Source organism: Elephas maximus, chromosome 7, assembly GCF_024166365.1.
Source record: "Elephas maximus indicus isolate mEleMax1 chromosome 7, mEleMax1 primary haplotype, whole genome shotgun sequence".
NCBI classification, from domain to species: Eukaryota; Metazoa; Chordata; class Mammalia; order Proboscidea; family Elephantidae; genus Elephas; species Elephas maximus.
Window position 1 is genome coordinate 126,109,039 of NC_064825.1, and position 14,472 is coordinate 126,123,510.

The 14,472-nt window shown below is 51.8% G+C and overlaps 1 protein-coding gene across 2 annotated transcripts; it reads right to left on the bottom strand.

Moving 5' to 3' along the window:
• Positions 1-262: 262 nt before the first annotated feature.
• On the bottom strand, positions 263-8,664 carry LOC126078996 (solute carrier family 22 member 6). Of its 2 annotated transcripts, none has more exons than XM_049889865.1 (10): positions 8,296-8,664; positions 7,874-7,977; positions 6,605-6,759; positions 5,114-5,282; positions 4,516-4,639; positions 4,263-4,378; positions 2,965-3,179; positions 2,715-2,823; positions 670-741; positions 263-350 (listed from the first exon to the last, which is right to left on the bottom strand). In XM_049889865.1, the coding sequence occupies exons 1-10, from the start codon at positions 8,662-8,664 to the stop codon at positions 263-265; spliced, it is 1,521 nt and encodes a 506-aa protein (XP_049745822.1). The 2 variants fall into 2 exon arrangements, with proteins under 2 accessions (XP_049745822.1, XP_049745821.1); XM_049889864.1 differs by having other exon boundaries at positions 670-873.
• Between the last annotated feature and the right edge of the window lie 5,808 nt (positions 8,665-14,472).

The following is a 14,472-nucleotide window of genomic DNA, read 5'->3' on the forward strand; positions in this document are numbered from 1 at the left end:
TTGGGCTAGAAACTGGCTGATGCAGAGTGGTGATGGCATTGGAAACAAAGGAGACCGAGGGAGACGCTGCACAGAGTCAGACTTTTTAATGATGTGGTCTTGGTGGGGTCTACTTGGGGAGGGGGACCCTTGGGGAGGTATTTCCCTGAACCACAGCCCCCATGCTTGGGCCGCCATCCTCCCTCCCCCCTCCTCGTGTGGATGCCTTGGGCCTGCAGGACCCTTGCTCCCTTTAGGCTCCTGTAAGGCCCCTTCTCAGTCCTCAGAGTCCGTTCTTCTTTTGTGCAGAGGCTTGGAGTGGGACCATCTGCTTCTGCTGCTCCTGCTGCTGTCGCCTCGGTGTCCCTCTCCTCCTGGGGGCAGAGGGGTGGTACCCTGGGTGTGAGTGGCATGCAGGCTGGGAGTGGGGGAGTGGCTTGCCCAGCCACCCACTTTCTGCCCCAAACATCTACTGCTCCCCAGAGCTGGGAGTCCCCGGAAAGATTGTAGGAGACGCTCAGCCAGTTTGAGTTTCAATGCCACCCCAGTCTTGGGGGGGTGCCCTGGGGTAAGTCTCTGTTCCTCTCTGGCCTTCAGCATTCTTATCTGCCCAAGAGGGGGCTAGACCAAAAGGCTGTGGTTTCCTTGTGGCTCTGAGGGCTGATCTTGGGTAGGGAGGGTGCAGCCTACCTGTTCTCCACGTCTAGCACCGTGTCAGGCAGTGGCTGGCCCAGGGTCTCCGGCAGGAAGGTGATGGCAGCGCTGGCAGCCACGGGGACGGCACCGTAGATAAAGACAGGCATGGAGGGGTAGAGCTCGGCGGTCATGCTTATCAGCGGGCTCACGATGCTGCCCACTCGGGCCATAGTGCTGCCCATGCCCAAGCCCGTCTGCCTGTGGGGCCACAGTTCTGGCATGAATGCTGAGGTACTGGCCACACCTGGAGCCAGGGCAGCTCAGGCCCAGCCCCAGAACACCTACAGCTGCCCCCTCTCTTTCGCATTTCTTTGGTAAACCCACTTGGCTTTTGTCTGGGCAATGTTTAAAACAGGAAGTTGGGAAGGGTCCTGGCCATGGAATTGAGATATTTGGGATTGAATTTTTCTTCTGCCTTTAGTTCACTGTGTGACCTTGGGCAAATCCCTTTCCCTCTCAGGACCTCAGTTTCCTTAACAGTTGAATGAGATAGTTAGACCAATGGTTCTCATATCACCTGGGGTTTTTTGAGTTACAGTTGCCTCAGCCCCACACAGACCTATTGGAATAGAATCCCCAGGGGAAGGGACTTGGAATCTGCAGTAGTTAAAAGCATTGGCTCAGGAGACAAACTGCTTAAGTTCAAATCCTGACTTTACCACTCACTAGCTGTGTGACCTTGAGCAAGTCACTTAACCTCTCTGTGCCTTGGTCCTCTCATTTGTAAAATGGGAATAATAATAGTACCTACCCCATAGGCTTGTTATGAGGATTAAATGAGTTACTATTTATAAAAAGTTTAAACAATACCTGGCACATATTGAGCTTTTTACTATTATCCTTTCCCTGAAATCCCATAAGAGCATAGGATAGTAACCATGACCCCCCAGGGTTCTTATCCAAGTAGCCTAGGGAAACCTGACATTTCTTTGATATCTAATGTTTTCTCTAAAAAGCGCATTTGTATTTTGCATCCCATTCTTAAAATTAACGTGTGATTTTTGTTTCTTAAGGCAAAAACAAAAACAAGAATGCGAAATTACACTCCCCCATCTTAGCACTTCAAAAAGCAGTGCTATGTTCATCCATATTCCTGACATACTCATGTGTCGTTGTTGCTGTTAGGTGTTGCCGAGTCAGTTCTGACTCCTAGCGACCCTGTGTACAACAGAATGAAACACTGCTGGGCCTGCACCACCCTCATAATCGTTGCTATGTTTGAGCCCATTGTTGGCAGCCACCGTGTCCGTCCATCTCGTTGAGGGTGTGCCTCTTTTTTGCTGGCCCTCCACCTTACCAAGCATGATGTCTTTCTCCAGGGACTGATCCCTCCTGATAACATGTACAAAGTACATGAGATGAAATCTCACCATCCTTACTTCCAAGGGGTGCTCTGGTTGTATTTCTTCAAAGACAGACTTGTTTGTTATTCTAGCAGTCCATGGTATAGTCAATATTCTTCGCCAACACCATAATTCAAAGGCATCAATTCTTCTTCGGTCTTTCTTATTCATTATCCAGCTTTCACATGCATATGAGGCAGTTGAAAATACCATGGCTTGGGTCAGGTGCACCTCAGTCCTCAAGGTGACATCTGTGCTTTTTAACACTTTTTAATACTATGTACCACCATTTAGAAGTATGGTTCCCATGATAGGAAATGATTTTCATGTTTGTGGCCTTTGGTTTCAGATGTATGACTTGGTTTTTGATGGAATTTAGATTTGGTAAAGGTCAAGTGGGAGACTTTGATTCACTGCCTCTGAAGTGTGTCATCTGGGCCTGCTACCCTGACCCTATTAGTGGCTCCTTTGGAGACCTTCTTCTAGGATCAGGCAAGAGCTTGGAGGGCGGCCCTACCTGTGTTACCCAGGAAGGGTATATTAAGTGCCTTCTATATGTTTTGCTCTGATGGGTGTTGGGAAGGGGCCTTTGCGTTGGGGCACACTAGACTATGCTTTGGGGTCTGACCTGTGTGCCAGAGAATGTCTTGCACCAAGGTACCAATCTTCCCCACCTCCCACTGGGCCTCCACTTACCGCATCATTGTGGGATACACCTCCCCAGTATAGAGGAAGATGCAGGTGAAGGAGGCAGCCAGGCAACCCTTCCCCAGCACAGCAAGGGAGGTTCGAACAATGGTCTGGTCTAGAGAGAAGGGAGCAGGGATAGACGGAGCTTGGGAGTGGGGCTGGGAGGAATTGGCTTCCCCTCCCTTTTGAGAAGTTGGACCATGTCTGGGGATGGAGCCTACGATGAGGGAGGGCCAAGGTGCTCGTGGGTGCTCACCCTGGGGTAGCACCCCATTGACCAGAATGCAGATGCCTGCCAGCAGCAGTGAGGCCATCTGGGCAGGTCGGCGACCCAGGGAGTTGATGACAAGGAAGCTCACAAGCTTGGCAGGCAGGTCCACAGCGCCAAAGATCACTTGGATTAGGTAGATGCTGACCCCAAAGCCCTGCAGGTCCATGACCAGCCCATAGTAGGCGAAACTAGTGGCAAACCTAGTGGGGAGGAGTAAATGGCCTGCCTGAGTTTGTTAGGCAGGCTTAAAGAGGGGTGCTTATTCAGAATAGAGGTGAGCTGCCCTGAGTGTCCTGCTTAAGGAGCTGGAAACTTCCTTGGTTAATATTTCTTCAGACTTTTAGTAGTATCCAACTTAAAAATTGAAGTAGTCCTCCCATATCCCAAATTTTGCAATCTTCTGACAACTAGTGTCCCTGGTGTATTAGGAAATTTGTACTTAGTTGCTATGTAGGATTTACATAGTTTAAGTCTTTATCTTATCTATTGATGCTGGGCTGAGGGAGGTGGGCAGGTGGAGAGTCAATCCATATCTCTAGGGCCAAGGTGTTGGGAGAGGCCAATTTCCTGGGGCTTGTTCATGGTCCTGGGATGAGTGTTGTACCTGTTAAGATGTCAAGAGCCCACAAAAGGAAGCTTAAGTCACAGGATAGAACCCACAACTGAGGGTGAATTCCCCTAAATTGGAAGCAAAGAGTTCACTGGCAAGATTGTTTCTTCCGACCATGCTTGTCTTAACTGTCACGGGGTGGGGATTGCTATAGTGATGGGAGGGAGGGTAGCACATAAGAAGAGTATTGGGGAATGTGGCAAGGGGAAAGGAAGTGTTTGGCTTGTATCAGTGTGGCTCAAAGTACTCTAGGAAATGGACTTTAGCATCTTATTGCCTGTGTCTGTGTTTCTCGCAGGCACCCTGAGGCCAGTATAGTCTCTAAATGTTTTGCAAGCCAGACTGGTCTTTGCCTTCAGGACATGATTTTGTTGACTCTGGGGACCACCACTCCTGATAAGATGCTTCTATATTGGAACAGGGTTATTGAAGGGGGAAGAAGGAGGGATAGGTGTCCCTATTGAGGCCTGGGACTGAGCCAAGGCTAGAGGGCTCTGATTCTTCAGGACTCTCCCTGGTGGGGGATTATTGCCCCCTCATAGCTGATCTGCTGACTTCTTCTCCCTCTAGTCTGGCCTCTTCCTCCCACCGCATCAGCTCTTTACCCCTGGCCTTTTGCCTCTTGGCCTGCCTGTCTTTCTCTCTGTCCATAAGTTGGTGTGTCTGGGCCTACCACAGCATGGTGAGGCAGAGGAAGAGGTGGCGAAGGGCAGGGCAGCGCAGCAGCTCCAGGGCCGAGGCCTGACCTTTGCCTGTGGTCAGCTCCTTCTGCAGACTGGCCTGGAGCACCTGCCGGGATGGGCAGGGCTCAGGGCCTGGGCCCCTCCAGAGGCTTCTCCCAGCCCAACCCCTGTTCGGGGAAGCCTCCTGAGTCCCGTGTTCAGGGATTGGGGGTGGGGGAAGATGGAGCCCTGGTGGGGTCTCACCTCCATGTTTAGATTGGCTCCTTCTTCCTGCCTCCCATTGATCTGGGCCACCCTCTGCAGGGCCCTCAGGGTGAGGTCTAGTCTCCCAGAGGAGGAGTACCAGCGAGCAGACTCGATGAAGAACCTGGGAGCAGGAGGAGGGTGGGTATCGGCATGACCTTGGTTCCAGTCTGCTGGGCTGGGGATAAGAATGGGAGGGGGAGCTTTCCAGGGGCCTCTAATGGGATTTTATTTAAGTCTGGGAGCCCGGAGGCTTTGCCAACTCCCCCTCTCTAGGACCACAATGGAGTGCCCAGCTTGGTGAGGACTCACTCCCCAATCCAGGAGCTCAGCTTGGGTGCTCAGTAGGGGGAACAGGGCAGGCAGGCTGAAGAGCTGGGGTAAACTGGGGAAAGCTGAAGAACAGGACACCCTGGGGAAAATTCTCTGTTTTCCCATCTGCCACACTAAGGCTTTGGCCTGAGTATGACCTTGACCTCCTGGCTTTGACCTTCTCTGATTCTATGGGCTTGGGTGTATGATGCACTCCAGGAGATGTCCTGTCCCTGTGATCCTCTGGGCTCCTGTGGCACTGCCTCCCACCCTGGGTCCTACGCACCAGGAGTAGATGAAGAAGACGAAGAAAGGCAGGGAAACCAGCAGCTGCAGATGGCGCCAGTGGGGCACGGCGTAAGCCACGCCAGCCAGGAGGAATTGGCCCAGGCTGTAGACATAGCCAGTCAGCGTGCCCACACAGGCCCGGGTGTGGATGGGCATCCACTCCACATCTAGAAAGAGGGTTAGAGCAGGGTGGTGCAAGTAACAGGGCTGCCAGGTGGGTGAAGATCCCGGGGGCAGACAAAGACCCTCCCTCCAGCCAAACCCTGCTCTATGCCCAGGCTCCACAGACAGTGCCATGAGTGTGGTCACAGGTTGGGTGTCAGGTAGGGGAGTGGGGGACTTTTGGTGAATGTAGGGATGGACAGGTGGGTTCAGAATCCCCAGGAACTGGCCCCTTCACACTCTGATGTTTTTCACTCCTTCCAACTGCCTGTCCTGGCTACAGTACCCTCTCTTCCAAGCATCTCTGACCACTGAGTCTGTCTTCAGTGAAGCTGCCCCTCTGATCCTCCTTGGCCTAGGCTGGAGTCCAGCTTCGGTGGCCAGAGCAGCTCAGATGGAGGCGATGACTTTTCTCCATCCCGGAGAGTCGAGGTGGGAGTGGGACCACTTCTCTGCTGTGGTCCGAAGAGGCCCAGCTCAGGTCCTTGTGGGACCTTGATGGGGCTCTGGGTCAGGGACTTGGGGTGAATTCCCCAGGAGTCCTGCCCTGACTCTAGCCGGTCCCAGTTAACTCCATTAGGGAACCCGGAACCCCTGGACTCCTTTCTGAACTTGAGGAATGGCCTTGCGTAAATCCCTTCCCTTCTTCTGCCTTGGGTCCTTGTCTGAGAAACAGGAGAAGTGATCTGTCAGAGGGTCACACTGACGGCCGATGGACAGATCACGCTCAGTCCAGAAAGGTGCTTGGTCTGCGTGCTGCTGGCTCGCCCTATATTAGAGTTAATTACCCAAAAACCCAGTGCCGTTGAGTCGATTCCGACTCATAGTGACCCTATAGGACAGAGTAGAACTGCCCCATAGAGTTTCCAAGGAGCGCCTGGTGGATTCAAACTGCTGACCCTTTGGTTAGCAGTTGTAGCATTTAACCAGTATGCCACCAGGGTTTCCAAGAGTTAATTACAAACATTAAAAACAATGGGAGATTTTATATTTAAAAAGGGAGGAGGGAGCTCTGAGAGTCATGGAGCCTCCTCACTGGGGCAGCAGTGTGGCTGTGGCCCCACTGTATCCCTGTGGATACAGTCCTCACCACTCCCTAGTGCCCCTCCCACCTGTGTCAATCATTTGCGTTACCCAACAACAGAGTTTGCAATCCCATGTCTAAATGAGGGGTCAGGGGTGTGTGAGCCAGAGAGAAAAGCTCTTGTGTTGGCTGGAAGGATCCAGGAGGGGTGGGGCTGGGAGAGGAGGCAGGGAAGGGGCTGCTGGGCTGGGTGGTCTGAGGGGAGGGGGAGGGCCCCCGTGCTGTCCCCCTGGTATCCCTCACTCAGTGTCATGCAGTTGAGGGCTATGCTAGCCAGCGACATGCCAGAGAGGAGCCGGAAAGTGCAGTAGATGGGGAAGTTGGGTGCGAAGGCCGCGCAGGTCCCAGACACCGCTGTCTGCAGGTAGTTTAAGATCAGTATCTTCCGGCGGCCCAGCCTGTGGGGGGAGAGAAGACCTGAGGGACTGACAAGAGGGTGGGGAGGGGGGTAGGCTGGGCAGGGAGAGGAGTGCTTGCCCTGGCTGAGGCCCTGGTGATTGCTGAAGTATCTGGCAAGAAAGCTCCTTCACCAGCAGATAGTTCCCCCAGGCATGAACTATGCAGCCTGGGGACCAGAAGCCCTGGGTTCTTGTCCTGCCTGGCCACTGACTAGGTGGTGGAAGGGAGGAGGGAAGACCAGTGTTTGCTGAGCATCCGCTGTGTGCATGGGGTGTGTTAGGCACTTTCACATGCACTGGGAACAGATTATTATTCCATTTGAAAGAGGGGTGGAGTGACTTGTCCAAAGCCACAAGCTTGTGAGTGGCAGGGGCAGGATTTGATGACAGAGCCCATTCTCTGTCCACCCCCTGCTGCCTCCTGCACTGTTGCTTCCTCTCCTCATTGCTGAGTGCCTGGGCTGGGCCAGAGCCAAGGTGTTCACACTGTGGTCTAAGGAGCCCTTTGGATTCTCAAAGTGCCTCAGGGGCTCCTGCGTGCGAGTGAGTGTGCGAGTGTGTTGGGGCAAGCAAGGACAGAGCCGGCAGTATTCCGGACCTCCCTTCTTGCTGCCTTCAGAGCAGTTCAGCTTTAATCTGTTAAACTTACTAAACTTTCAAAGAGGGCTTTTGTTGTTGCAAAAAGGATGGAAAACTGCAGGATCAGATGGTACCCACGGTCCCTCCTGTCCTGGTCATTCCAGGGATGGGATTCTTCTGAGGACCCGTGAAGATCCCTGTTGGAGTCCCTGGGTGGTGCAAAAGGTTAAGTACTAGGCTTCTACCCGAAAGATTGGCAGTTCGAATCCACCCAGAGGCACGTCAGGAGAGAGGCCCCGAGACCTACTTTTGAAAAATCAGCCATTGAGAACCCTACGGAGTACAGTTCTCCTCTGACACACATGGAGTTGCCCTGAGTTGGAATCAACTCGATAGAAGGTTTCTGTACTATGAGGCGGGGCTGTAGGTCCTCAAACCAGCCCCAGATGGGAATGCTGGCCTCCCACCTAGGCCCCTTGTGCCAGCTGAGGAGCTCCAACCCTAGCCCAGCCCCTTGGCCTTCCTCAGGACTGACCTGTCTGCCAGGTACCCGAACACCATGGCTCCAAGCAGCACCCCCACCATGTACAAGGACTGAGCCAGCTGACGTAAGGCCCTGTTAGAGCACACGAGGTCCCACTGTGGGGAGAGGGGGCAAGTGTCAGACAGAGAAGAGCCTGGGCTGCAGTGGAGCCACTTCCTCTCCTTTCAGACTGGCCCCCTGAAGGCTGTGTCACCCTCTTCGTCACCCTCTGTGTTCCAGGAGCTGAGAGCATTTTTTTGACTTTTCAACTCCCACATCCACCTTTTCTACATAGACTCCCGTTTTGAACCTCGTTCTCCATCTTCCTGTCTTGGCCTCTGGAGAACTTGAGACTGTGTGTGTGTGTGTGTGTGTGTGTCTGAGGGGAAGGCAGAGCCCACATGGCACACAGAGGGGGAGCCCCAGGTCCTCACCTCAGTCACGATGGTGGAAGGGAAGGTGCTGTTGTCGTAGATCCAGCCATCGGTGCAGGGCTCTGTGGCCCCTGTGATGTTGGCCTCTGTGCCATTGGCAGAGGGTGGTCCCCACCGTGGGGAGGTGAAGCGAAGGCAGGACTCAGGCTGCCCCTGCCCGTCCCGGGGCAGCCAGGCCTCTAGCCCCCCATCCTTGCTGAGGTTGGCGTCGGCAGGTTGGCGGCAGTGGTGGGTGGGGATGGCGGCAGTGAAGTTCTGCAGCGTGTTGTGGGAGGCCAACAGGATCAGGGGGAGGACCACCAGGGTGACCTGAATCCGCTGGAAGCGGCCGACGCCCCCCACCTGCTGTAGGAGGTCATTGAAGGCCATGGGGTCAGGCCTGGCCAAGTGGCTGGGGGCCGAGGACTTCCAGTCCCAGGATCTCTGTCTGTGTGTCTGTCTGCCTGCAGTCCTTCAGAGGAGGAGAGGGGCTGCCGTTGCCTCCGCAGCTGAGCTGCGCCCAGAGCAGGATCTGAGCTGGCTCTGTGGGGGGACAGCAGCCTGGCCAGGCTGCCCCTCCTCCCCTCCCTCGTTCCTGGCTCTGGCCCTCCCTTTCCCTTGCAGCCTCTCCTCACTTGGGGGTGGGGGAGCTCAGCTTTCAGGGTCTGCTATAAGCCTGACCCCTGCATGGGCAGTTTTTAATCCTTGGCCTGGAGGGAGTTAAAGTGTGACTTGGTATCAGGAGGATTAACCCTGCGAGTATCCTTGTGTCATGGAATTTCTCCAAGTGAGTATAAAGGGCAGGAGAGGGGGGACTAAAACAGGGATGGCCGAGGGGATGGACTGGGAGGGCCCTTCTGGACATCTAGGGGCAGGAGGGGCAGAGTGGGACCTTTTTCCTTCTTTTTCAAGGGGAGACCAGGCTTTGGGAACTGTGGTGGCTTCTTGAGGGGTTTCTGGCCTTTTTGGTGGACAGGATCCAAACGGTTTTTCTTTGGGGTAGGGCTGTCAGATAAAACATTGTGTACCAGTTAAATTAGAATTTCAGACCAATAAAAATTTTTTTAATTATAAGTAGGGTTGCTATGAATCGAATTCAACTTGATGACAATGGGACGTCCCATGCAATTTTATTGTTGTCGTTAGCTGCTGTTGAGTCACCTCCTGACTTATGGCGACCCCATGCACAACTCAATCCTGCACCATTCCCAAAATTGGTATGTGGTGATCCACAGGGTTTTTGCTGGCTGATTTTTAGAAGTAGATCTCCAGGCCTTTCTTCCTAGTCCAGCCTAGCTTGGAAGCTCCACTGAAACCTATTCAGCACTAAAGTAACATGCAAGCCTCCACCGACAGATGGGTGGTGGGTGTGCATAAAGTACATTGTCCGGGAATGCATCCTGGGTCTCCATGGAAGGCAAGAAGTCTACCACTGAACCACTGCTGCCCCTCCCCGTGCAATATTGTTGTTGTTGTCGTTGTTAGGTGCCATCGAATTGGTTCTGACTCAGCCACTTTATGCACAACAGAACGAAACGCTGCCCGGTCCTGTGTCACCCTTACAATCGTTGTTATGCTTGAGCCCACTGAGGGACTGAAAAAATTATCCATTGATCTGAAATTCAACTTTAACTGGGTGTCCTGTATTTTTATTTGCTAAATTTGGCCACCCTAGTCTTTGGTCTTCTGGGGTCAGCTCACTCACATCTTATAGGATCATGGCTTTGTTCATATGGAAGAAATGACAGAGGTCAGAGGCTGTTCTTGAGGGAGCAGGACCTAAGTCAACATCATGTGTGGTGTAGGTTGATTCTCCCAGTGTCTCAGCTTTCACCTTCTTGATTATCCAAAATTCTCCCATTGTGATGTTGTCTCTGTCCATTGTTTTATTTTTGCAATGAGCACGAACTTATTTCATTTTTAGCCCAACTCTAGGACCACCACTTTAATTTCTCTAACACTTTGTTTCCTGAGTCTGGTCCAGGGCAGTGTTGAGCTCTGGATTAGATGGGTTTCCATGGTATGTGGTTGGTTGGAACATGGATTGAGCATGCCGAGAGTGCAGGTTGCAGCTTCCCATTTTCACACAGTGCATATTATATATAACATGGACTCTGGAGTCAGCCTGTTTGGATCCAAATGATCAAGCCACACTAACTGGCTATGTAACCACGAACATATTTCCAAATGCCTCTGTGCCTCAGTGTCCTCGTTTGCAAGATGATGATAATAATGGCATCTACTTCACTGGGTTATTGGAGGGTTAAATGAGCCAATACGTGTAAGCAGCTTAAAGTGGTTCTTGTCCTATAGCTCAGTGAATACATGCTGTTCTTACTATTTATTTCTGGAAAAAAGGTGAGACTGTTACATCGGATGGATTTCATAGAGGAAATATGTCTAAACACATCTTACTTTAAAACAGCTTTTCTCCACGGGGAGTGATTTGGCACTCTAGGGGACATTTGCCAATGTCTGGAGATATTTTTGGCAGTCACAGCTTGGGGTGGGGGTTGTTACTGGCATCTAGGGGTTGAGATTAAGGATGCTGCTAATCTTCCTACAATGCATGGGACAGCCCCCGCCAACAGAGAATTATCTGGTCCCAAGATATCAGTAGCAGAGATGGAAAAATCCTACCCTAGAACATACCTACCTCAGATTTATTTTATATAATGATCGGTTCCGATACCTGCTTGGTTAAGGGAATTCCCATCATGCAGATGACTCCTACCGAAATATTTCTAAGAATGCTCGTGCTCTCAGTTCAGCGGGGGAAAATGTTTTGCAAGGTGGGGGAGAGAATGTCTCCTTCTTGTTTTGCCTGATTACAACAGGGTAGCCTGGGTGCCAAAGTCCAGCAGCTCTTTCCATGGCCAAGCCTACCCAGACACTTTCACCCAGGACAGGACCTCGGTCTCCCTGTACCTAGTCCAACACTCCTCTTCCATTCTCTAACTTGATTGTTGGGCCTGACTTACCATGCTAGACTCTTCTTTGCCCTTGATGGTGTGTTTCCTCTTGGGTCTCTTTCTGTAAGCTGGCCCCTGTTGACTGTCCCTCCATGTGTATTGGTATATGTTGAACACAATGAAGGACTGGGGTTTGATAATTTTATAGGAGGTACCCCGGGCACTATACAAATCTGGTGATGAAAATGGCCGTGAGGAGAAGGGACATTTATTTTTCCACTGTTCAGAGTAGAAATCTGCAAGGCTTGCTGTTGAGGGGAAGCAATTCAACGTCCGACTCTTCTTATTAGAAGTCAAGATGCCCTGTTATCATGGTGCAGTTTACATAAACAACATCTTTGTGTGTTAAATCGGGTGGGTGTTTCTTGTTCACCGAGGCCCTGGGATACATGAAGTCTTGGACTATCTGCTGGTTTAAATCTATTCTGTCTAACTTCAGAGCTGGGGCTCGTCTCTGCTGTTTTAGAGGTGTAGATCACCTAGCTAAGACGGCCCTGGAGACCATCTGGTCTTGTATGTGTAGAAGAGGATAGAGGAGGCCCAGAGAGGGGTGCGGCTCATCCCAGCTTCCCTCCTTCCGCCCAGTGTTGGTTCCGGGCTGGGACCCAGAGTGTGTCCAGATGCTTGATATTCTCCAGGCCAAAGTATATAGGAGCTCCATGGCCTGGGATGCAAGGACAGCTGGACAAACAGCTTGGGAGCTGCGGGGCCAGTCTCCTGCCAGGACTTGGTGCCCTCATGGGGAATGGGTGGAATGCTGAGGGCAGTCGGGGAGATGATGGCCCCCTGCAAGCACCCTCCCTCTCTGAGTCTTGTGCCCAACCCTGCCTTGGAGAAGAACTCCCTCTCTAGTGCCTGACCAGCTCCAGGTCAGGCTGAGTCCAGAAAAAGACTTCAGGGACTAAGTTGTAGTTGGCTCCTGGGATCATCTGGCTGGCAAGGGGATTCCCCACCAGCCTCCCAGCTCTTGGAGGATTTTTGGGTAGAAATGCTTCCATGGCAATTGGTTTGTGGAGCTGGAAACTATCCCTTAGGGATCTCCTGGGTCACTAGATACTCAGAGTTGGACTCCCCTGTGCTGATTAGAAGGTGGAATTATGTTCTGGTCAGGCTCAGTGAGAAGGGGTTGAATATGGGGACTTCCTCATTGGCCGGGAGTCACAGAACCACATGGCTTCAGAGTTGAATGCCATCGCCCTAGTGAAAACTCATTGTGCAGATAAGGAAAATGAGGCCTCAAGTAGTCAAGGCATTTGCTCATGATCTCACAGCAAGCAGATCTAGAACTCAGCTCTCTTGACTCCCTTCTTCTTTCCACTGTACTAATAGCTGTCCTATGCCCTAGACTTTTTGGGACCAGTCCTGATTTTGTACAGATTTATTCCGTTAAATAAATGGAATTGAAAGTGTGCAACTACGTGTGCTTCTGCTTTTGATTATTTTATGGGACTTTTCAAATAAATAATTTACAGATCAAAGAACACACTCTTGCTCAGATCACATGTCGTACATGTGGGTGTGAAATGATTGACTCGGAGAAGAGTCCAGCAGATTCCAGGCACCTGCCAAGCCCACAGCTACATTCTGAGGAAGGAGCCACATTATGCGCCTTGTGTCTTGTGGCCTGGCCACTCTGGCTGATGGATGGTGCAGAAATTAGACATTTATCCAAAGACGGTCATTTAAAAGTCCCTGGCTTGGGGACTCTGCCTCCTAAGAAAGGTGCTTCATATTGGATGGCAATTCACTGAGGCAGCTGGAGGCCCTGCTGGCAACAGACAAGGGAGTAGGGGAAGCAGGAGAAGCTGGAGCTACAGAGGAATAAGCAGAGATGGAGAGAAGATGAGATTCAGAATGGGAGTTTGGGGGTAGCAAGAGGAATGGGTCATCTGAGGAGCCAGTACTTCCTGACCAGCATTACAGTCACCATAAGTCCTGATCGTGTGACTGGGGAAGGTCTTTCCTGGTATCTTCCCTTCTTTTTCTGTGTGTCTTTGCAAGAAAACCAGAAACAAAAAAGCCAATTTTCATTAAGTTGATTTCGACTCATGATGACCCCATGTGTTGCAGAGCAGAACTGCACTCCATAGGGTTTTCTTGGCTGTAATCTTTACAGAAGCAGATCGCCAGGCCTTTCTTCTGTGACACCACTGGGTCAGTTCGAACCATCAGCCTTCAGGTTAGTAGTCGTGTGCAAACCATTGTACCACCCAGGGGCCTGTCTCTGCAGTAAACACCCTGAAACAGCACGGAAATAGTCATGGCCAAGACATCTGGGAACCACCCTGCATTCTTGAAAGATGAGAATGGGAGAGGGAGGGCAGTGGTTCCTCCCTAGTTCAGTTCTCCCTCCAGGGTGAGACCCAGTCGAGCAAAGGGGAGGCATTACCGGCCCCATTGTCAGTTGACCCTAGATTCCAAGGAAGAATCTCCATAGCAAGTGGGCTTGGTAACCCCTAGGGCGAAGGCCAGATCTCAGTGGGCAGTGCAGTGCAGGGCTGGTTATGGGTGCCACCCCAGACTATGAAATATTTGCAAGGAGGGAGCTCTGCGTCAGAAATGATCAGAAATTATCATTTTGAGCAGTTTCCCATATCGCTGGGTGACAGGTGGGCTGGGTGGGGGACCCTTCTGCCCTGCTCATTCTTTCCCCACCTGGCTTTTGCTGCCCCACTGTCCTTCCCACTCATGTTTTCTGGGACCTCTTGCCAAATAAACTCCTAGCAGTCAAATCCTTGTCTCAGGATCTGCTTCTGGGGGAACTCACACTGAGACAGGGGAGACAGATAAACCTGCAACCACAATTCAGTGTGATACTCAGGACACCTAGCCTGGACTCTCAACCTCCATGTCTCAAGTCTCAGCCCAGGAGAGAACATCTGTTTAACCTGATTTGGGTCAGGAGTGTCCCCTGGTCCAGTCAGTACGGGGTTGCGGAGTCACAAGGCTTTTTGGTGGAAATGATCCAAATCAAGGCTATGAGGATGAGTTAGAATGAGCCAAGTACAGTGGGTATGGGGTGGGGAGAAATCAAGTACTGGCCATGTGCAAAGTGCGAGAGCGGTTTCAGTGGGAACGGTGCCATGACAGATAGATGAGCTTGGACGCAGGGGATGTCCATAGCTCCTTCGTGAAGTTTGGCTGTGAAGGGGAGAAAGAGACTGTGGCCCTGGAGGGAGATATGGAGCCCAGGGAGGGCGTTTGTTTTTGGTTTTTGTTAAGATGG